Source organism: Peromyscus maniculatus, chromosome 1 (assembly GCF_049852395.1).
Source record: "Peromyscus maniculatus bairdii isolate BWxNUB_F1_BW_parent chromosome 1, HU_Pman_BW_mat_3.1, whole genome shotgun sequence".
NCBI classification, from domain to species: Eukaryota; Metazoa; Chordata; class Mammalia; order Rodentia; family Cricetidae; genus Peromyscus; species Peromyscus maniculatus.
The window spans coordinates 170,481,983-170,506,679 of record NC_134852.1 but is presented as its reverse complement, the minus strand read 5'-3'; the positions used below and the strand labels follow the sequence as shown (position 1 = coordinate 170,506,679).

Here is a 24,697-nt window from a genome sequence, read left to right as displayed (position 1 = left end):
TTGGATTGGAGAAGGGGGTGGCAGTCAGAGAAGAGGTAGTATTGGAATAAGAGGAATACAAACAGCATTTATAATCTTTTCTATTGATCTGCTTTAATCCAAGAATATGAGTGTGTGGGAAGAAATGTATGCAGTTACATTATTCTTCACATCCTCAGCTCTTGGACATTGCGGTGCCTCGTTATTTTAGAAGCAGTGGGCTTTTGTGGAATGATACACATGGGAATCCAAGCCAAGAAATGTGTTCTGGGATGATCTCTCATTTATGGGCGTTGGAGTCCACAAAGCCCCAGGGAGGCCTGTGTTGGCCTCACAGAGCACAGCTGTTTCCTTTCACCTCAGGAGCGGAAAGATGGCTTTGGCTCTTGGATACCGTCGTTTAGACTCCTCTGTTTCGTTTCTGAGCAGAAAACATCCTGTTTCAGGGCCTGGAGAGATGGCCCAGCAGTTAAGAGTGCTTGCCGCTCTTGCAGAGGACTCAGGTTCAATTCTCAGCACCTCTGTGGGGACAGCTTGTGACTGTAACTCTAGCCTCAGGGGGTCTGATGTCCGTCCGTTTCTCGATCCCTAGGACCCCTGTACTTACATGCACATACCCACACACAGATGTAAAGTATGCATAATCAAAAAGAAAACACATCTAAAACTAAAAACAGCAAAAACAACCATTCTCTTTGATCACGCATGGATGCTATAATCCTGGTAGATAGCATATTGAAGCTTTTACTTACCCTGAGGATATCCAAGGTAGGACGCTTTATTTAATATCCGCAAAGTATGATGTGAGATTAGTATTGCTTTCATTCTCTCAGGAAAAATGTGAAGAATAAATGTATATACTAAATTCATGTTTTCTATAATTTACTTTTGGTCAAATGACTTCCTTTTGAGAACTATAAAATTAGTTATGCTATTTGCTTTTGAGGGAGAGGGAGAATATTGTGTTTTTAATGTATAGCTGAATCTTAAAACTAAAACAAAATTGAGGAAATATTTAGTATTCCCTATAGACTCCTTCAGCAGATAGCCTGGAGTGTGGCTTTTAGGGTTTATCTTTTGACCTTGACTTCTAGTAAGACGTTTTGCTTGATGATCTAGTCCATAAAAATACATAGAAACATATGCATACACATATATGCACCTACACATCCCACACACTCAGGAGTATAGTAGTATGTATAAGAAGTTCATCTTAGCCTTATACTTCTTTCAGAACCCGCCTCTCAACTTTGACCAACTGGCCATGACCCACAGACATCTGCCTAAGTATTCATTTTAGATGGCAGAGGAAACCCCCATACCTACTTTTGGTACCCACACCAGTAATCAAACAAGGCATGATATTTGGGTTTACTATTAACTTAATGTTGTGATAATTAGCAATGATTATGAAGCCAATAATTTTAAGCCCCCAAATCATTTGAACAGTGAAAATTATGCATACAGTTTGAGAATTATTGTTGAGATAGAGTGGTTGCTGATAATCTTTGTGGGATTATCATCATCATTGTTTAGTTAAGTCCAGGTGATGAGAAGGTACACACTGCCCTCAGCTTCTGCTACATAGGAACCAAGGCTTACTATCACACTGGCAACCGTGTCATGGGCAATAGCTGTACTAGCAGAGCTGGTGTGATAGAGAGTGGGCTTAGTTTTACAAAAGTCCCTTTGAGCTAGACTCACGGCGTGGAGAAATTATGATTCCTGTCCTTTTATAGGAAATTCTGAAAGTTGGTGTGCAGCTGGCAGATGGCTCAGTGGGTAAAGTACTTGCCACTCAAGAATGAGAACCTGAGTTTCAGTTCCAAGAACCCAGGTAAAAGTTACACATGTGGTGTAAGCATCTGTAACCTAGCACTCCTACAGGGGGTGGGAGGTCGAGACAGAATTCCCAGAAACTCTCAGGCCAGCCAGCCTGGAGTACATACTAGAAAAACAGGAGACCCTTCCTGGAAGGCCTGGGCTAGTTCTCTGAATATGCCTGCTTTCACAAACATAAGCATGTACTTACATTGTACACACACACATATACATACATGTACATATTATAGATGAGCAAAAAAGTTAAAAAGGGTTTTCTAGATTGTCTAATAAGTTTATAATCATAATTTAACTTTTTAATATTTCCTATTTTTATTACATTGCAGTACTTCATTCTGTCTAGGTGAATGACATTTACGTTTGCCAAATATTAATTTTAACAGTTGCTTGTTTGCCACCAGTATGCTAAAATCTGTATTTGATAAATTCCAAAATATCTATTTAGGCATTTATCTATTCCCAGTAAAGAAAACATTTCACAAAATCATTATTTCAGCTAAATATAGTATGCTCATCTTTTCTGATCTAGTTAATCTTTTGTTATTCTTTTCAGACAGTCTCACTGTGTGGCCCAGACTGCACAGAATCATCCTGCCTCAGTATCCTGAAGGATGATTGTCCTGTGCCACCCTGCATGGCCATGTTTCATTTTGAAAGCTGCTTATTTTGTTTCTCAGTCCACTCACGGTTTCTGACCTGTGGTTTTCAACTGCTGAGACCCTCTTGCTCTGTTAATGGTGAGATAGCAAGGACAGGCCATTTTGGCATGGGATATTTTCTTGTGCAAGGGAAAGTGATTTCTAATTTTGTTCTTTTCCTATATGGATTATTCAGGGTTCCAGAACTGCGATTTAAAATGTTAAGACTTGTAGAAAATGGATTGATGCTATTGCTGAACAGTTTCTTGGACTAATTCCTACCAGCTATTTCAGAATTTAAGAGGTTCTGTGTTTTTATTAGCATGGTAAAAATTACTGTGTGGGCATGCCTTAATCAAAATGCTTTGTTGTTTTTCTTTGTTTTGTTTGCTTTAGACCTAAGAGTTTTAGTGGCTGAACCTCCCTAATCTGAACATTCAAAATCCTGAGTGTTCTGGAATCCCAAACTTGCTTTTAGAGAAGTCTTAAATTCCCAGCAAGACTGAGTGGAAGGAACAAAGCTTCCCTGTCTGTCCCATGCCAGCCCCCATGCATAGCCTCTGAACTGTTGTTAGTTTCCCCCTGTTGTGTTTTGCTACATTGTTCTATTACCAATAAAAACTAAAGAGGCAATACTGGGGTGGAAACCTGAGAGATCAAAGAAGCAGAGGAGGAGTGACCAGCTGACTTTCCCCTTCTTACTGGGGAGCCAGCCAGCGCCTATTCTCTCCACACTCTTGGATCTTTCCCAGATCCAAGAGAGCGGGTGAATTCCAAGCCTTCCCTTCTCCTTCCTGTCTGTATTCCTGGCTTCACTATGGCTAATATCTGGTTGCTGGCTCCACCTCTGGATTCAAAGTTAACTTTATTAACACAATCTAGGAATGTCACAGTACGATCAAATATCTCGCAACATCCCCCACTGTATTTTCTGTTCCTGTGACAGAATACTATGACAAAGACAACCTTCAGGAGGAAGAGATTCTTTGGGCTTATGGTTCTGATAAGAGTCCATCATGGCGGGGAGGCATGGCAGTGTTGTAGCTGGAGCAGGAAGCTGAGAGCCCACACCCTTAATCACAGCCTGGAGCAGGGAGCAAGCTGAAAGTGACAAGTTGTTTTTTATTACAGTTCCTACTCCTCAGTGATGTACTTCTTCTGACAAGACTACACCACCTAAATTTCCCTAAACAGCCCTGCCAACTAGTAACCAAGTAGTTGAATGCCTGAGACTCTGGGGGGCATTCTCACTCAAACCACCCATATTCAGTTCCCTGGCCCCCATAGGCTTATGGTCTTACCATAATGCAAAATGCATTTAGTCCAACTTGAAAAGTCTCCATAATTTTTCACACTCTCAACACTGAGTCTCTCCCGAGATTCAAGGTAATCTCTTAATTTTAACTCCCTCATCAGTAAAATTAAGAAGCAAATTATACACTTCCAATGTATATTAGCACAGAATATTCATTACCATTCCAGAAGGGAGGAATGAGGCATAGTAAAGAAATACTGAACTAAAACAAGACCAGAACCCAGCAAGGCAAACGTCAAATCCTGCAGCGCCATGTCCAACATCTGTCACTTAATCTTTGAAGGACTTAAAGGCTCTGCCCTTCTAGCTTTGCTCTCTTCAACATCCCCCCCCCCCCCCCCCGATGATTCTGTACCCTGTATAGCTCTGCTTGGCAGATGTTTCATGGCTCTGGCATCTCCAGCATCATGGGTTGTCTTCTGCAACTCAGGCTTCACTTGATAGCATTACACAATGGCTTTTCACAGCCTCTTGCCCTCTCATGGCCTTCATGCAAGGACTCCCTTGTTTTATACTGATTGCCTCAGCAGCTCTCTGAAACCATGGAGGAAGAATCCATGACCCCTTCATTCTTGCAGCCTTCATGGCTCTGAAGTCAGTATCAAGTAGGCATGGAATACACTGCCAAGTTCAGCTGCCAATGTGGGATGGATGCTGGCACCCTCGAATCACATTAGCAGCTGCATGTTTATTTAGTTGCTATGAGGAGAAGGTGCCTTCAGTTCTCTTCTGCAGGTCAGAAGCTTAGCAAGTGGAATCTTGTCCTGAGGACACCCTCCTTTTGTTCCAGTGCAATGAAGGCCTCTCTAATTTCTAGTAGTTACAGCCTCAAGCCTCCTGTTGTTCTTTTTCTCTCTAAACTGTACATTTTGCCCTACTTGCTCTTTTTCATTGTAGACTATAGAAAAGTTACCAATAATACATACCACAGGTTCAATAACGTGCTGTTTTGAAATCTCCTCTGCCAAGGAAATTAATCCATCCCCTTTTCAACCTTAGGCAAGTTCTTAGGACAGGGACAGACGGCAAGCCAGATTTTTTTTTTTTTTTTTTTTTGCCAAAATATCACAGGAATGGCCTATAGCTCAGTGCTGGTAAAGTCTTTGCTTCCTTCTGAAAAACCTTTGAGCTGGGCTTACAGTGTTCACTGCTGTCAGTATGGCTATCTTCTAGGTTCCTATGTGGATAGCTCTTTAAGCTCTGCTGATAGCATTCAATTGGTTTCTAGCCCAAGATTCCAAATTCCTCCTAAAAACAACATGGCCAGATTTGTCACAGCAACACCCCCCTCTCTGGTACCAACTTCTAGGCCAGCAGAGCATAAGAACAGGAAGCAAAAATTTTCTTAGTGTTGAGTGATACCTCTCCCTATTCCACTCCCTATTCCTGGACCCTTGAATCCTGGCTGTAGGAGGGAAAGTACCATGTATTGGATGCTGATTCAAAGCATATATTGTCTTCTGAAGAACCCTGCCTCTGCCGTCCAGGCTATTACCACCATTGGCACTTTAACTGTGTCTTTAAAAGACCATTCTACCTCCACCATTTTATCCGGCCATTTGTTTTAGATGGTGGGGAAAACATGGCATGACTAGTGGATTCCATGAGCATGCACCCTCTGTTGCAGTTCTTTGACCATGAAGTGAGTTTCTTGGTCAGAAGCAATACAATGTGAAATGAAATGATGATAGAATGGCATGATGGTGGATAAGGCATTCTGTAAGACCACATTGTTGGTAGTTTTTGCAGATGCATTACATGCAGCAAAGGCAAATCTTTAACCAGAATAAGAATTTATTCCAGTAAGGTCAAAGCAATGCCTTTCCACAAAGAAAGCATAATCAATCTGCCATCATGTTGCTGGCTGGTCATTCCGGGGAATGGAGCATGTCATATCAGGGCTCATTGTTGGTCTCTGTTGCTGGTAGATCCACCACTCAGCAGGAGCCAGAGCCAAGTCAGCTTCGGTGAGTGGAAGTCCATGTTATCAAACCCCTACATAACCTCCATCTCTGCCACCATAGCCACTTTGTTCATGGGTCCACCCATCAGGGACCTGGACAGGGATGGCTGGGGAAAGAGGCTGACTGTCCACAGAATGAGGACTAGCTCCTATGCTGAAATCATCTTTTGATGAGCATTTACATGGAACTGAAGTATCTTCATACCCTTTGTTCATTTGGGGAGCTTTGTTCATATATTTCTTCTGTGAATGCCTTTCTCACCAATTATTCAAGTCCATGACCATCCAGCCAAATCATTGGCTATAGAAGTTCATGAGTCACTGAACAGTCACACATCTGGCCATTTAACCTTACAAGCAAAGTGTAAGACCACGTGTACTGCTGGAAATTCTGCCCACTCTGAATATTTTCCTTTATCCCAGTGTCTTTCATGGTTGTCCCAGAAAGGAGTAGCTACTTCTGGATGGTGCCTGCGTAAACCCATCAGTAAACCAAGCCCTAGTCTTCTCTTTCTCAGTCATCTGATCATAGGAAGCCATCAGTGCATGCTTGGGAACAGAAGGCATTCTAACAGGAGTAAAAACCATAGACATTTGGTGACAGGAAACCTAAGATACTGTGCCTTTGTCTTAGTGTGGTAGGTCTTGCCTGCTAGTTGTGAGCTGTGCTTCTATAGAATTTTCCTGTGAACCGTATTCGGTCTCTCAGGGCAACTTCTTCTTGTAACTTGATCAGGACCTGCTTGAGCCTGATCATGTATATATTACTTCCATTTGACAATGGACTGCTGCTGTGCACCCCTACATTATGGGCTAGTGGGTCAGATAATACTCAGCTTAGGTTACATGGTAACTTTGTGCCTCCCCCACCCTCACCCCCTGCCAAATTTCTACTAAGGTTTAATAGCAGGTTAAGAGCTATCTTTCTAGTCAACAGCCAATGATAGATAGAGCCTTGCTTCAAAAGCCCCAATCTCTGCTGTGATTTATGCATAGCAGCCTGCTTCAGACCCCAGACAGTATCCTCGTCTGCCAGTGACACCTCAGGTACTGTCAGGGCTGCTCAATCATGTAATCTAAGTGACAGAGGAACCAGGACCTGTTGAAGAGCTCTCTCTCGTTCCAGGTTCCACTCCAAGCTGGCATCTTCCTGAGTCACTTGGTATATAGGCAAGAGAAACAAACCTAAGACTGTGCTGCCTCCAAAATCCAAATAGGCCCTCTAAGCATTGTGCTTCTTTCTTGGTGGTGGTGGGGGCTGGGTACAACCACTTTTCCTTAGAGTATCTATGCACACTCCACACGACATGACTAGAAATTTTACTGAGGTAGAACACTGTTGAGCTTTGATTGGATTTATTTCCTGTGCTCTGATGTATGTATCAACAAGTCCAAGGTGTTTGTTGCCTCCTGCTCACTTGGTCCAATCAGCATAATGTTATTAATATAGTGGATTAAATTATTAAAATATTAATTAAAATATTACTGGTGTAATATTTTGTGAAAGAGACAAATGATCTAGATCCCATCACAGAGCTGGAGAGTTAATATACCCTTGAGGTAGGGCAGTGAAGGTGTATTGCTGTCCTTGCCAGCTGAAAGCAAATTACTTCTTGTGGTCCTTATGGGCAGATATTTTAAGTTGCATTTGCTAGATATCAAGTACCAGGAAATGTGTTAGCAGCTGCAGTTAGAATTACTACTTGATTATGTTTTTGATAGTCAATTGTATGCTCCATGATCCATCCACCTGTTTTCTGCACAGGCCAAATAGAGTTAAAGGGGAATATGATGAGAACCACCAACCCTGCCTCTTTCAAGTCCTTGTTGGTGGCATTAGTTTCTGTAGTCTGTTTCAGAATGTGACCACTGTTTTTCCTGATATGTAGTTTGTTTTTTTTTCTAACTCTTTGGGGGTCCGCCACCCAGCTCCCAAATAAATACATGGAGACTTATTCTTACTTATGAATACTCGGCCTTAGCTTGGCTTGTTCCTAGCCAGCTTTTCTAACTTAAATTATCCTGTTTTTCTCTTTAACTATGTTTTCCTCTGGGCTTTTTACTTTTCTTTGTTCTATATATCTTTCTTTCCTTCTTACTCCAAGGCTGGGTGTGTAACTGGGTGACTAGCCCCTGGTGTCCTCCCCTCCTTCTCCTTTCCTTACTCCTCCTCCTCTCCTGTTTATTCTCACTGCCTGGCAGCCCTGCCTGTTTCTCTCTCCTGTGTAGCTATTGGTCATTCATGTAGCTCTTTATTAGATCAATCAGGTGTTTTAGACAGGCAAAGTAACACAGCTTTACATAGTTAAACAAATGCAACACATCTTTGTATCATTAAACAGATATTCCACAAGTATAAATAAATGTAACACATTTTAAAATATTCCACAACATTGGTATGTTAGACTATCTAGATCATATAGTCTAAAAAATCCCCCTTTAATATTTCTATTCATTCTGTGAGTCCTCTTCATTTGGAGAACCCTGACTAATACACCCACCCACCAACACGGATAACATCATTATCACCTATAGACTAATTTATAGTGTTATGTATCTACCATTACAGTACAACACAATCATTTCACTGCCCTAAAGATTATCCTTGCTCTGTCTTTTTTTGTCCTTTTTGATCTTTGTGGGTCTCTATTGTTTTCCCCTTTCCAGAAAGTCACATAGTTAGAGTCATTAAGATATGTGGCTTCTTAGATTGATCTTAGAAAGGTGCTTTGAAGTCTGCCCCATCTTTTCATTTCTTTTTATTGCTAATAGTATCATTCCATTTTCTGAGCATGTCTTCTAGGCCAGTCAATTGCTGTAGCTTGTTGAATTCATAGCTGGGCATGATTGATAGTAGTTTTCTTCCCTAGTAGCTTGAATAACACTTTCTATCACTATGAAAGCGAGCATGTAGGATGAACCTTCCAGGTCAACACCAGCTTGATTTTGCATATGTTTTATGCCTTAAGCATATGGTGTGTGTAGTAATAAGGTCTTTCCACCAAGTTCTAGATGATAACCTAGAGCTTTGGCTATAGCCTGTAATATTTGTGGGCTTAAGGGACCTCACTGGCTATTCTGGCTAGTTTTATGTCAAGCTTGACACAAGCCAGAGTCATGTGGGAAGATTGAACATCAATTGAGGACATTCACCCACCAGAGAGTGGCCTTTGTGCAAGCCGGTGGTATATTTTCTTAATTGATGATTGATGTGAGAGGGTCCAGTTAGCTCACTATGGGCCGTGCCACCTCTGGGCTGGTGGTTCTGGGAGCTTAAGAAAGGATGAGCAAGCAGTGGAGAGCAAGCCAGTAAGCAGCACTCCTCCACAGCCTCTGCATCAGCTCCTGCCTTCAACTTCCAGCCCTGTTGAGTTCCTGCCCAGACTGCCTTCAGTGAAGGACTGTGATGTGGAATTACAACAGAAATAAACCCTTGCCTCCAAGTTGCTTATGGTCATAGGGTTTTATTCCATTAATAGAAACCCTAACTAAAATACTGCCCAACAACCCCAAAAGAAATAACTCATACCTGATATTCGGCTTTTTACTTGTTATTTTTATTGTTTTGATAGTGTAACTTTTATAAAGTAACTCCGTTTTCTCTCTTTTTATGTATGTGTACATGCCAGTTAAATAGTTATGTGAAGCTCCACCAGCCCTTCACTAACAAGTTAGATGTAACCTTTTTTAGTTCTCTTTTACAAATCCCGAGTCATCTGTCTTGTTCCAGAGGTGCAAAGATAAACACTGGAGAAGCCCACACTTCCTTTCTGGCCGTGAAAGACCAGATCTCCTCCCTTTGCATTCACTCTTCTGTGACCTTGACCTTCACACTTTAAAGTCTGGGGCCAGCCTTCCTGCAGAGGAAGAGGCAGCACTTGGCTGCTGATGGTGGTCTCCTCCTCTCTAGTGACAGCAGGGAGTTAGTGAGAAAAGGGAAGGGCAAGGCTGGAAACAGCACCAGCGTTTAGAACTGCTTAACTCAGAGGACCCCCCCCCCCCACACACACACACAGGATCTCCCTACAGTGCCATCGAGATGCTGCTGGATCATCCCAGCCCATGTTTAAGACAGAGGTTATGTTGGGTCTTTTCCAGGGCTTTCATTCTGATGAATCCCAATTTCAGGCCATTTCCACAGTCTCTTAGCTCCCAGGCAGGCCTCTTTGTTATATGTAACCATGCTTGCGTGAGAAAATGCCGAGCAGAGAGCCTTAGAAGGCATGTGTGCAGTCCAGCAGCACAGCTCATTGACGTTTGTGAGTGCGCCTTCCTTAAGTAAATTTGGAATTGATCAGTGTGTGGGCTAGCTCTGTTTCGATGCTCCCTGTCATTGGATGTCTGTCAGATGTCAGCAAGAAACAGAGCTTAGGTCTTGTCCCTAGACACTGCTGTAAGGCTGAAGTCAGTCTGTGGAGCACTGTCCAGAGCTAACTCAGTATGTCAGAAGGACCAGTGGATTACGTATTAGTATTAATTGATCTAACAACAAAATATTCCAACCTGTTGCCTGGCAGTTGTGAGCAATCTACTGGTTTTGTGATTCCTTAGCCTCTGGATGTTTCTGTTACGTTCTTTCATTTCCAGTTGACTCAATTTTGAGAATTCGGGCCCCAGTGTTTTGGAATATGAAGTGAAAGACATCTACAAAAGGTTAATGGCCCACTATTAAGCAGTAAATAGTGTCCTGTGTTGAAGCGCCTTCTGGATTTCACACTTTGTTGTGTATTAGGGTAATTGTTGTTCAGTATTTAGTATACATCAAAAATGAAAGAACGTCAGTTATGCAAATTAGTGGTTCTGTCACTTACTGTGTATTTACTTTCAGGTTCTTCAATTTCTATTGAGTTTTGTCTGAGCCCATTAAAGTTGTTGTTGTATCTTGTTTCCAAGACTATCCACATCTTTCATCCTCACCATTATCTGTAAGGAACTAGAAAGTTCTATTGTTCATGTTGATCACAATGGGCTGCTTCCTTGCTTTTTGGAAAGTTTGAAATAATTGAGATAACTAATTTCCACCGTCTGCAGACAATCAGCAAACAATGTTCTCTGGCAGCTCCTCCTGCCTCCTTGTTTCTGCACCAGCTCTCACTGTCCTGGAACTTGCTATGTAGATCAGTCTGGCCTCAAACTTAAGAGATCCAAGTGTTGGGATTAAAGGTGGGTACCATCACACCTGGCTTCCTCCTTGTGATGTTTCCTTTCTCTCTAAGGGTTGTAAGGTGTGGATGGAGTCTCCAAACAAGCAAAGTAACAAAAACAAGGGGAAAAAATTACATTTATTTCTGCCAGTGACTTTCTCTTCATAGACACAGAGAGACATAGCACAAGAATTCAGATTGCAAAGTGTGTGTGTGTGAGTGTGTGTGTGTGTGTGTGTGTGTGTGTGTGTGTGTGTATGTATGTATGTATGTATGCAGGTTCCTGTACAGACCACAGGAGGGTGTTAGAGCCTCTGGAATGGAGTTGTATGTAGTTGTGAGCTGCCTGAGTGACATCTGTATTGGGTTTTCTGGAAGAGAGACAAGTGCTCTTAACTGCCGAGCCATTTCTCCAGCTCCCTCAACCCCTCAACTTTATATATATATATATTTTTTGTTTGTTTGTCTGTCTGTTTGTTTGTTTGTTTTCGATACAGGGGTTCTCTGCGTAGCTTTGTGCCTTTCCTGGGACTCACTTGGTAGCCCAGGCTGGCCTTGAATTCACAGAGATCCGCCTGGCTCTGCCTCCCGAGTGCTGGGATTAAAGGCGTGCGCCACCACCGCCCGGCTCAACTTTATATTTTTAAGCGATATTATAACATTATTGTTAGGGCTGTCTCTACTCAGGACAGAGATGCAGTGCAAATCTGTAGTTCGTGTCAAACCAAAGACATGTGCTTACTGTTGTATTCATGCAATAAACATTTTAGTCATGTCATCCTGTGGGGAAAAGGTACTACCTCTAAAGCAGTGGTTCTCAACCATGGGTTGTTGGGAGGGGGTCAGATGACCCTTTTAGAGGGTCACCTAAGACCATTGGAAAACACAGATATTTACATTGTGATTCAAAACAGTAGCAAAATCACAGTTATTAAGTTAGCAATGAAAATAATTTTATGGTTGAGGTCACCACAACATGAGGAACTGTGTTAAAGGCTTGCAGCATTAGGAAGGTTGAGGACCACTGCTCTAAAGTAATATTCCCAAATAGACTTTTCATTTGGGAATTCTAACGAGGAAAATCGATAACAACTTAGAATAAAGTTAGAAACAAAAGAGTTGATCAGATTCTTTTTTTGTTTTTTTCTTCTTTTAGGGCAAGTTAAAGTCTTCAGAGCGCTGTATACATTTGAACCCAGGACTGTAAGTATTCTGATTTAAATTGTAAAATTGACACAGCAACTTAAGATGACTTTATTTAGACACCTGTTCTGGCGTAAGTAGTCCGTACTTTCTGCGATGCTATGAGTAATTCACAGGATGAGTGTCCAGTCTCTCCCCACGGCTCTCCCCTAGTGAGTGGAGCTAAGCCCCAGGTTGATGTGCATGGCCTGAGTTTGGAGGTCATAGACTCCCTCACATGGCTTCTCTCCTTGTGTGTGGTGACATCTGCTTTAAGTCACCAAGGGGCCCACGTACAAAAATATCTAAACTACAGAGACCCCAGTCTTTGTCAGCTTTGCTGTGGGTCACACACTAACCTTCCTCACCCACTCCTTGACCCTCTACCTCACACCTTCCGCCGGCCTCCTGGAGCGGGGCTGTCTTAGTTCTTCTGTCAGCATTTCCTGTTGTTGTGGATCCCGGTGTCCACCCACCCACTCAGGGTTTAGTGAGCTCCTGTTTTGTGCCACACGCCGGATGAGCCTTTGTGAATAGTGCAGCGACAGCTGAAGGAAATATAAGAAAGCTAGCTGAGCACAAGGGAGCCAGCAAACACCGTTTCTCCATGATTTCTCAAGGTTCCTGCTTGGGTTCCTCCCCCATGATGGAAATGTAAGCCGCATCAGCCCTTTCCTTCCCTAGGCTGCATTCGTCAGGGTTTTATCAGGCAACAGGAAGGAAGCCGGAACATCCTCCATAGCACCCATCATTTCTCCCATAGTTACTCCAGGGTATCCATCATCACTGGCATGGCTCTCCCACTCTGAGTGCTGATTCACATCACCAGGCCGGGGCCTGCTGGGAGATCACAATCTGCCCTTTTCTAAACCTCTACCCAGTTCCTCATTTGAACATGGGAGTACTGCCCACTGAACATGGGAGTACTGCCCACTGCTCTACACCACAGTCCTGACAGAAGGTTCCATCACTTGGTGGTCATCAGCTGGTGACAGTGATTAATAGCCAGTCCAAGTCTGCATACTCAGAGGAGCTTTCCCAAGACTTCAGAGGTAGCAGGCTTCCGGGGCTGTCACTGTCACCGTATGAGGTGGGTGAGCCATGGGTAGAGTGTTTGTGGAGGGGCTGCTGCAGCAGAACCACAGACCTGACATTTTAGCCACAGACATACAATTCCTCATTATCCTGGAAGCCCCAGATTGAGTCGACAGCAAGGCTGGTTTCTTCTGAGGCCTGTCATGATGACTTATAGTAAGTCACTTTCTCCCCATGCCCTCACATGGCCTCTCCTTGGGTGTGTCAGTGTTCCCGTCTCTTCATGGATGTCAGTTGTGTGGGGTTGGGGTCTGCCTTGAAGCTCTCATTGAATCTTAATGATCTCAATAAAGACTGTTTCCAGCCAGGAGGTAGTGGCGCATGCCTTTTTATCACATTACTCAGGAGGCAGAGGCAGGTAGATCTCTATGAGTTCGAGGCCAACCTGGTCTACAGAGTGAGTTCTGGGACAGCCAGGGCTATATAGAGAAATTCTGTCTCAAAAAAGCAAAAACAAAAACAAAAACAAAAGGCCCTGTCTCTGAGGTGCTGGGAGTTGGGACAGCAACCCAGAGTTAGGGAGGAAGCACAGAAGGCCATGACAGGTAGAGTGGCCCAGAGTCATCTTTAACTTCGCTTACAGGGACATCTCTGATGACGTCAGGATCCCGGAGGAGGAGAATGGTGGAGGGGAGCTCACAGCATCATCAGTTGCTCCTTCAGGCCATGCAAACACGAGGCCACAGAAGCCTCCTCTAGAATGAGACCTATGTTCCCTGAGGGTAGTGACTGAAGGTGTCCTTAGCCGGGCCACTGTTGTCCTTCCTCACTGACCTCCCCTCGCTATGTGACTCCCCCGACTTTTGGCCTTTCCTCACTTCCAGTGTGAATCAAGCTTCTCCATTCTGTTTGCATTCCCTGCTAGGTTAATGTTTCCAATCTGTGGCTTCGGCCCACCATCTGCTGCCCATCTGTATTTTACTATGTGGTCCTCTGTGGTGTAGCTCTTGTTCCAGAGCCCCTGCCCCCTGCCCCTCCCCCTTTTGTATCACCCAGAGGACTCTCAGTAGCCCCATCTCTGCACCTTCTCTGGACCCCTGCTCATGTGAACTGTTTTCCCTTCCGTGAATACTGCACTGAGCATTCCCACTAGAAGTAGGTGCCTCTTACTGTGGCCTACTCAGGCACAATACTGTACAGGCAGGTCCCATCTGGGGAGCAGGACCCCGGTTCAGAGCCTGAGGTAGGCTTTCCGGTTTTTCCTGCCTCATTTGCTGCTTGTGACATGGAGATGACTTAACCTTTGTCTCTGTTGGTTTAGTGAGAACTATGATAACGTAAGGCGGCAACAGCTGGAATAGTCGCCATTGCCAGTGAGTACTGGTTGCTCTGTTGATGGACGTTTAACAAATACTTTTCTTTGTTTGATATACTGATTTACCTCCATTTCTTTGTTGGAGGGAGTTTCCCCATGTTGTTTTTTTAAAGCTTTAGTTATTATTGAATATATAGGAGTAATACATATTTAATTTATTAGGTAATTTAAAAAGTATTCTATTTTTAAACTGTGACTATAATTTTTGATATGCTGGTCCTGAGAGTCAGTAATGGCCATTCCACATCCTGTTATCTGCATACTGCTCCATGTTCTCCCTTCTGTCAGTCTAGATACTGAAGTATCTAGTGAACAGGTCACCAGCTCACACAGGCCTTCCTTTAGCTGTTATTAGATATTGAACATCCTTCCAGACATTCCTTTACTTTTGTGAGAGCATGAACCTGTCTCTTGGACAATGCTGGAAGCATTGTTTGTTTCCCTGTAACAGACAGTCATCATCTTTGTCTGGGCACACAGCACACTGATCACTCAGCATGTCATGCGCAAGGCACGCACACCACACACCATGGTACAAGGACACCACAGTACAGCACACAGGATACTCAGCACACCGTGGCACACAGCATAGTACATGCTCAGCATGCCACACATTGAGTCTACTGCATCCATAGCACACCATTTACTCAGCATACCCTGGGCACTGCACTCTGAGAACACAGCACATTGAGGATGTAGCACATTATAGTCAGTACACTAAGTTCACAGCACACTACAGAATACACTGAATATACCGCTGAGTGCACAGCACACCACAAGCTCCACATTCTGAACACATTGCACAGTATACTGAGGTCACAGTACTCCAAGCACACCAAGTATACAACACACTGCAGGCATAGTAGGTTGAGTGCATAACACATGGTTTATAGCGCACCAACTACCTCTTTAAAGCACTGTGGCCTGGACATATTGAAGGCTGAGCTGGAATCTAGGGGCCCTTTACTTGCTTATACAGCAGCCTGGAAGGCTATGGTTCTCCTTTTAGCAACTCACAACCCCAGGAGACAGTGCGAGTGTCAGCCAGCTCCAGTTTTGGTAATAATACATTGGCTGGGTAGAGTAAGGCAGGTGTGGCTCCTGATTATCTATCTTGCTTCAAGGAAAGGTATTTCTGGCATCACTCCGCCTTCTGAGATTCTAACCCTCCCCCAGCCCCCATTTGGATGAAGTTGTCACCCAGAGACCTGCCTGGACTGGATGGACCAGTGCGAAAGCATGTTGTTGGGGGAGGAACAGTGTGCCTGAGGAACAGTGCCTGAGGAGTGCTGGTTTCTGAAGGAAAACCAGGTGGACCTGCTTGGTCGTACAAGGCTTGCTTGGCTGCTCTAGGTTATAATGTGAGGAGGTGTAGAATGGGGATCCGAAAGTCGAGGTAGGATCCCAGCCATGCTCCTTACTCTGGCCTTCAGGCTTCCTGCATCTGCTTGCTAAATAGAGATACCTATGACCCAGTTCTGCCTCGGAGGTTTTTACAAGGACCCAGTGAGGTCAAGCATACTTTGCATGGGAGAGGAACTGTTTACGACATTGTTGTCCTGCATTATTGAGGAGTTAGGATAAGGAATTTTTTTTTTCCAAAATCACCATCATTGAACTAGGTCATGATACTGTGATGACCAGTATGTGTGATGTTTCTGTGAGAGAAAACAAAAGCTGGAATTAGAAGTTGGGGCTCCATAGTCTGAACATCACATGCTTGGTGACAATCTCATCGTTAGTATGGCAACAAAAAATGGCCCCCACTCCTTAGTAATTTTGGAGAGGGTTAAATTACTGTTTGCAAAGGTTGTGACCAGTGCATGTCACATAAGTAACTATAATAAAATAGTAAATGAAAACATTTATTTTTCCTTTTATTAATTTTTGTATTTTTAAGTTACCAAATCTAAAAAAGTTGAGAAGTATATCACAGTTTCTCTAAGCTTTTAAAAAACATATTTGCATAAACCAATAAAATTGCTGTCTTGGGACTCTGTTACCCATACTATATAGAATAGTAACGAGAATGTACATTTGCACTCAGTACTAATAGGTATTTACACTTGGTACGGGAGCACAGGTCATTGCTTATTCCTTTCGGCTTTTGCTTTACTCGAGACAACGTCTCTCTCTGCAGCCCAGGCTGGCCTTGAGCTTAGAGCAATCCTCCTGTCTTAGCCTCCTGAGTCTTGTGATCCAAGGCATGAGTCACCGTCCTAGCTCCCTTCTTCGTTCTAAGACCTTGTCGCTTTCCCAGGAGAGATGAGAGAATGTGGTTAAAAACCAGAGAGCAAGCTGGATGTAGTGACGTGCTCAAGGCATCATTGGGTCTCTGCTTTCCCATTTCTCTTCCGTGAATACGATGCCAGGAATGTAAAAGTAGATCCTCCTTGAACAGTTTACATTAAGTGGTCTGTTGTGGGTTCTTAATGGAAAATGCGACTATTTTAGGTAACGTCTGATTTTAAGTCATAATGTTACCATACTGACTGTGCAGTCCCCAGCAGTGTCAAGAATTTCATAAACCGCCCTCTTAGTCAGGCTAGGAAAGCCCACCCCTTTATTTTGTCCTTTTGGAAGAAGATACTGTGTAGTTTGTATTGTACTTGAGAGCTATTAAAGGAGAATAAACTATAAAAACTAATGAAATGGCTGGGTAGTGGTGGAGCATGCCTTTAATCCCAGCACTTGGGTGGCAGAGGCAGGCGGATCTCTGAGTTCAAGGCCAGCCTGGTCTACAGAGCGAGTTCCAGGACACCCAGGACTACACGGTAAAACCCTGTCTCAAAAAACACAACAAAACAAAAAACCCCAAACTTATAAAATGATCAGACCTTCCCCCCGACTGGCTGCTGGTTGGTGCCTCACTTGATCAGTCCTGACCAGGGTGGAGGTGCAGTCGCCCTGTAGCACAGCTTCTGCTCATTTAAAGCCGAATCAGCACTGTGAAGTCGTCGGATGACTCAGCTAAGTGACATTTTCCCAGTGATGCCCTTTACCAAGCCACAAAATACAATCACCTAAAAGATGCTGAGAGTTTTGACTTTAATTGTTTTAAAATTGAGATAAAACATTAAATTGACCATTTTAAAGCCAACAGTTGAGTGGGTTTAATACAGTTGCCGCGGTCAGCAACCACTTCCTTTAGCAGGTTCCAAAACATTTTCATCACCCCAGAGTAAAACCCTTTGCCCAAGAAGTGGCCACTTCTCATTTATTTCCCAACTCATTACTCAGTTCTTACAGAGAAGAAATTAAAGAGGTGATGTGTGTGCATATGTGTATGCACACATATGCCTGCTGTGTATTTTGGGCTCTTTTGGCAGAGATTTTTTTTCATATGTTTTTGTTTTTCTCATGGGTGAGTGATCCTACTAAAGATGGAAATTTAGGCAGATCTGACTTTTGAAGGAGACCAAAACGGGAGGGAAAGGTGGCTCCTTGGCTTCCCCAAGGCACTGATTCAAGAGGGCTCGTGAGCTATGAGTGGACAGATACAGACTAGAAATGGCCCAGGACATCTCTAACGTGGAATGCGCACATCTAACCCTTGTAGAACTCCAGGAAGTGCAGTCATTATAGAAGCATTTACAGCTCACATCAGCCACCCCCCCCCCACACACACCCATTCTAAGTTCCTCTTTCCTTCCCATGCCTTGGTACTTTCTAAGGAGAGATAGTCAAGTGGTGATAAAATGCCACCTTAATGCTGTGAGATGGCCACTGTGTTCAGTGCCGTGCCGTGGTGATGAATGTGGGCTCTCTTAAGTGTCTCTGAGAGGATCCCGTTTGCAGCTGTTGTTAAAGGAAATTGTTTCTCTAATCACTTCTATGTCTGCAGCGTATTGAAAGTAATACTGGCCATCCATCTTCAAAACAATGGGTAGAGAAAAATCTCAGAGGTCTTTTATTTCTCTCCTCCTGAATATTATTTCAAATGAAGTTACAGTGCACTTCCTCAGGTCCAGTGGGTTTAACTAGTTTTGTGTAGCTTCTGCTGTAAATCTAGTCTCTGTAAATCAAAGTGTAAAGGTAATAAATGCTTTAGGAAGTTGCCTTTAAAGGAAGTCAGCCATTTTGGGGATCTCATCTATCACCATACAGATGGTGAATCTTTCATCTGACTTCACATTTGTGGTTGCTTCAAGCATGATGCAGTTGCTAACAGTCTTTGTTTATATTGGGAGCAAACGGCAGTTATGATAGGGCACATCAGCTTTGAAATGAAATCCATCATAGAGCAGAGTCATCTATACTCATCCCAGTCTTCTCCTGAGAGGAGGCAAACACTTGGGGAAATGGGTGAAATAATTTGTTTCAGTCGTATAATTTTTATTATATGTGCAGAATAGGCAGAAATGAAAGTTTTTTTTTTTTTTTAGATATTTTCCTACTAATATTATAAAAGTATACTTGGTAATAGCAACAAATTTGGAAAATTCTTGTGCATATTTTATGCATAATCATTATTCTTCCTGTGTCTGTGCTCAGTGTTTCTTAGCAGCTGTCAATATCTGAGATTCTCTTTCAGTGGGCATTGTACTTCCTGTTTACTCAGAAAACCATGGTGTTATCTACTGGCAGTAACAGGATGTGTGAGCCAAGTGCTAGCTTCTTGGGAGAGCTTGCAGGGCACTTGATGGGCCAGGCCAGGGTGAGGGCACTAGCTGTGAAGTCAGCCCCTGCAGTGGCGAGGGTTTCTGATGGCTTCTTGTGTTTTAGCTCTTTAGGCCTGTCAAGGCTGAATTACATATTAGTACTCGTGTATGAGAAACATTCATTCTCTCTGAGCATGAGGACCCGGTAATAGTTTTCTGAAAACAAGCAAATACAAGTATTGATGTCTTTCATGGTCTTAATTTTAGACATTTATCCACATACATACATATATGTGTATATATCACACACATGTTAAATATGTATGTATGTATGTATGTATGTATGTATGTATGTATGTATGTTTATCATCTACCATAATTTTTAAGAGGGAAAAGTTTACCAGTATTCTATGCTGGTGTGAAAAACCTTTGCTTTGCAATGGAAGAATCTAAAAGGTGTTAGAAACTCTAACTTGTTATATGCACATTCTTTGACAACATTCATCACAGGACACATCCAGCTTTAGAATTCAAGTATTAATTTACAATAATATTTTGTTGTATAGTTTATTTTTTGATGTTAATATAGAAGTAATTGTCTATAAGAAAAATTTAGGGTTTAAAAATTTAAAAGAAATCACTGTATTCTAAGGTAGGAAAAATCTCATGGAGTTAATGTTTATTTTTTTCTTCCTTCTAGCCCGATGAACTGTACTTTGAAGAAGGAGATATTATCTATATCACGGACATGGTAAGCCCAGCTAATGTTCTGTACTACTGCATCATACTATAGATATATCAACAGAGGGCTACATGGTTTGGCCATAGTATTGTAAATTCTTTTGTGTATATTTACATAGAGGTATATATGCAGAGTCTCGCTTTTTGACACATTTACAGTCACATATCATTGGCAATAGTCATTTTTGTTCATCAATAGGAAATAGTTGAAACTTTGTGGTGGCCACAGATGGAACTCTGCAGCCTTACAAAGGAATGAGGATATCTCTCATATGCTATTCTGATGTAATTCAAGTGGAATAAAACAAGATATAAATGCATATATATTATGCTTTACTTGACTAAGAAAGCAAGAGTGAGAGACATAAATATGCTTCTATTTTCTGACATTGAAAATAAAGAAAAAGCTGCAAAATATGACTTTAAAATTAGTTTCCTCTATCTGAAGGAAGGAAAAATAGATTTTTTAAATTATAATTTGTTTTAAAGATATGACTTTGGAAGCCTACAAACTTATATGTGGCTGTAACATTAAATAATTAAAAGCAGTCCCTAAAAATTGTGAGCAGAATGAATCAGGTGACTTTAATCATGCTCTGGCAGTTAGCTCAGCCACACAGAAAGGAAGTGTCTTCTCTCAGTCAGACTTGGCAATGTGACTAAACATTTCTAGTGACTATAGCAAATGAAACAGAATGCCAATAAATAAATAATGGAAGGAAGGAAGGAATAAATACATATAAAATAGAGAGTGCCCATGTTGACCTGCAAATGCTCTGAGACTACTGCGTGTCTCGCATTTGAGGGCGGATGAGTCATTAGGTCGCTGGTGTCCATTGTGGGTTCTCAGCATGGGAGGAGGATGTGCAGATGTCAGTCAGTAAAATGAAGTAGAAACACAGAAGTCCTTCATTTGAATTGGAAAAAAGCATCACATTTTATCTTTGAAGGGGGCCTTAGAAAATTGCCAACCGAGTAATAATATATTACTTTCATTGGAAGGAACAAGGCCCCTTTGAGAAATAGCTAGTACCAGCTCTGGGCCATTAAATGTGCAGGATGAACTGGCTGTCCTGTGACTGGAATAGAAGGCAGCTTCAGAAGACTGCAAGTGCCACACACTGGAGTGACAAGGAAAGCAGCATGCACTACCCTGAGATGGGGCAATTTCAGCATCAGTCAGGGCAACAACCCTCAAGGATTGAAACACTGGTTTAAGTTGATGATTTCCTAATGCTACCTCAAAACAGATCTCATTGGTACTGTGAGGAAATGCTCTGGAACGAGGGTGTTTATTCTGACACCTGGTTAGGGAAGGAGTCAGTACTTATTCTGTCCGTTTTTCCTGACTTTATCTTGAATGGTCTGAGAGTTGGTAAGGGAAAGTTAACTCTTTAAAGAGATATACTATTTATTTAAATGGAAAAACATCCCCATTCTGCAACCCCTGTGATTACTGACAGCAGCTACACTCCTACAGAGGTGGGTTTGCCTTGCATGTTTCCTGATGGGGGAAGTGAGTACCACCCATGCAATAGCCTTCCCAAAAATGTGAGGCTGAATCTGCTTATGCATTTAGGACTCAGTAGCAACTCATGGGCAATGCATGGAAAAGGGGTATGTGTTTAATGATAGCATAGGTTTACAACAGCAAAATCCAAACTGTTTCCCTTTCTATAGAATATATATATATATATATATATATGTACACACACACACACACACACACACACACATCAAGAGCTAAAAAAACAAACAACAGCAACAAAACTAACACAGAAAAGAATGGAGGAGGAGCCTGTAAATTAAAGGTGAAGTGAAAGAAAGGGAAATTAGTTGTACTATGTGGTCTTTATTTGAAATCTGTGGGCCGTTAGGAATTTTGAGTTTTGACTTAGATATTTGATGATGTTAAGAATTACTGGGGGAAAGTTAGAAACTGTGGTAATGGTGTCACAGTTGCCTTTGAAAATTATTTATCTTTCAGATACATATTCCAATCTTGCAAAGTAAAAAATACACTACCTGCCACTAACCCTGGTAATCCCAGAGGGGAAATAAGATGGGTGGTGGGTAGTATTGGTCACAAATAATGAGTCACACAGTTAGGAAATGTTATCACGTTGTTCTGCTTCTGTATAGCTATGAACTTCTCTATGATAAAAAGTTACCCAAAAGTGAAGATAACACAAGAAGAAACTTTAGAAAATGTGCCAAAGCATAAAAGTATATCAAAGGAGAGATGTGGAAGCCTGCTCTCTAAATCCTTTAGCTATAATCTAAACTAATGCATTCCTCCTCTTTTCTCACATCTCTGGTTTGTCTGATGGAAGATCTGTGCTGTGTACCCGATGTGAATGGGGATGCTTCTGTACTTAATGTTCCTGATAAGGGACATGGATACAGATGGCAAGGGTTTGAAGATGCTGATCAATGGGGACCCAAATGAGGACTTGGGGACCCAAATAATTTCAGATACAATTACATGCTGACTCCCCTGCTCTCTTGGCAGAGCGATACCAGCTGGTGGAAAGGGACATGCAAAGGCAGGACAGGGCTGATCCCGAGCAACTATGGTAAGTGACCAGCTGCACTGTGAGCCTCCTGTTGACAAGATGGCCGGGCCTACCAGGTGTGCACAGCCCAACTCATTGCTCACGAGAATTCATTGTGACATGAAAAAGCCACACTATCTCCTGGGAAACACTGTGGATTCTGCTCTTACTACTTTCTTTTAATGCTCTTAAACTCCAGCTCACACATTGTTCATCGAGTTCAGCAGTCCTTAACCCATGGGTCGCAACCTTTGGGGGTCAAATGGCCCTTTTACAGGGGTCACATGTCAAATATCCTGCATATCAGATATTTAGATTATAATTCACAACAGTAACAAAGCACAGTTATGAAGTAGCAACAAAAGTGATTTATGGTTGGGGTCAGCACAGCATGAGGAACTGTGAAGGGGCCACAGCATTAGGAAGGCTGAGGACCACGGCTCTGGTTTGTGGTGAAGAAGCCCCATTTTGTTAATTGACAGTTGCACTCATGAAGTGCTATCAAAGCAGCTTGAGGAGCTTGTTAAGGTGTGTCTCAGCCGGGCGGCGGTGGCGCACACCTTTAATCCCAGCACTCGGGAGGCAGAGCCAGGCTGATCTCTGTGAGTTTGAGGCCAGCCTGGGCTACAGAGTGAGATCCAGGACAGGCACCAAAACTACACAGAGAAACCCTGTCTCGAAAAATCAAAACAAGAGCAAAAAAAGATGTGTCTCCTATGCAAAATTATTAGTACTTCTAGCTGAAAGGTGGGCAGAATATGCAGAAACATGTAAGTAGAAACTAGCCGAGCAAAGCTAAAAAGGCCCACGATTGGTGAACAAGGGTCCCTGAGTTCAGTCATCTTCTTCCAGTTAGTAACAGGCTACATGACTAAAGACCCGCAGAGTGATGCCTCTGGATTCGATTCCACGTCTGTGTAGTGGGAGTGCTGTGTTTAGATCACTTTTAAGAGCCTTTTAGGCTTTAGTGGTCCATGACTCCTTAGACTGATGGTGGAGCCAACATCAGGCACTGGGTCCCAGCACTGCCACTGTAGTTGGCCAGTGTCCCAGACTGTCCTTCAGAGACATGGAGACGATGGCCAGGTTGAGCTCAGGAGCCTCTACACCCTGGGCTTTGTGTAGTTCTCTTCCTCTGAAGTCCCTTAAATATCTTTCCATTGTGCTGCATTTCCTGCCTTGGCCATAGATAACTGGTGTAAGAAAGTCCAAAAATGGACATCAAGAACGTCCTACCCCTGCCCTCCTAGGATGACAGGTGTGGGCCTGAGGTCGCCCTGGAGCAGCAGTCTTGCTCTGGGCGATCCCGCTCACTCTAGGGCCACAGTGCTTGAGAGCAGATAGACGGCTGCTGTCGTGGATATAGGCAGCAGTGTCACACACACCCAGTCACTGCTGCTTGTCTCCTCAGAAGGGAATCACAACTGTTATCAGGTATCCTCAAAGCAAAGGTGTCCCACAGAATGTGGAACTGGGTATCAGATGCTTATACCTTTCATGGCTTTCCTTTCTTGAATACTTGAGTAAACTTGGTGTGGGGTTTTTGTTTCTGTTTCCGTTAATGGCTATGCTTGCTGTTGTTTATGCTTCCAATTAATTGCTGTGTTACTGCCTTATTGCTTGGCTTGGTTTCATTTAACACAGATCCCAGCCTCTTTTAAAGGAGTACTATCAGTTATTTTCTGTTACTTGCAATCCACCCTAAGTAAGTAATTAATTAAGCTGTTGTATCTGAGGCTCCGGCCATGAAGCTGGGTGCCCATGGGGCATGACCAACTCCTGTCTATCACTGAGCGACATCATTGATGGGCTTGCGTTTTTGTTTTCTATCTAGTGGCTGAGCAGGCAGAATCCATCGACAATCCATTGCATGAAGCTGCAAAAAGAGGTATGTTTGATTCTCTTTCTTTTCTGATAGAAGATATGGTATATCAAAATGCATAGATTTTTAAAAAATGTTTTATTCTTTGAGAGTCTCATACATGTGTACCAGTATTTTGATCATTCTCCTGTTTTCAGCTCTCTCTTCCCTATAGCATGCTCTCTTCCCAATTGCAGGTTCTCTTTTTAAAATAAACAACCCTGAGTCCAATTATTGTCCTTGTGCACATGGTCGTGGGGCCATTCGCTGGAGTGTGGGCAACCTACCAGTGGACACACCCCCAAGAGAAATGACTTCTCTTCCTCCATCAGCTGTCAGCTTCCAATAGCTCTCAGCTGGGAAAGGCACCTCATGAACCCCTCTCCCATTCACATCAGAACTGGGACAGGTTTAATCTTGTGCATGTAGTGAGTCCATGGCCATCTCATGTCACAGTGCTCTTCTC

At 42.8% G+C, this 24,697-nt stretch overlaps 1 protein-coding gene across 1 annotated transcript in view; it reads left to right on the top strand.

Moving 5' to 3' along the window:
• The window catches only part of Ostf1 (osteoclast stimulating factor 1), a 53,634-nt gene that overhangs the window by 14,785 nt on the left and 14,152 nt on the right, over positions 1 to 24,697 (top strand). Inside the window, exons 2-5 of the mRNA XM_006985419.4 lie at positions 12,038 to 12,084; positions 19,775 to 19,825; positions 22,328 to 22,391; positions 24,205 to 24,258. Coding sequence (XP_006985481.1) covers positions 12,038 to 12,084; positions 19,775 to 19,825; positions 22,328 to 22,391; positions 24,205 to 24,258 — 216 coding nt within the window. The remainder of the gene's footprint in view (positions 1 to 12,037; positions 12,085 to 19,774; positions 19,826 to 22,327; positions 22,392 to 24,204; positions 24,259 to 24,697) is intronic.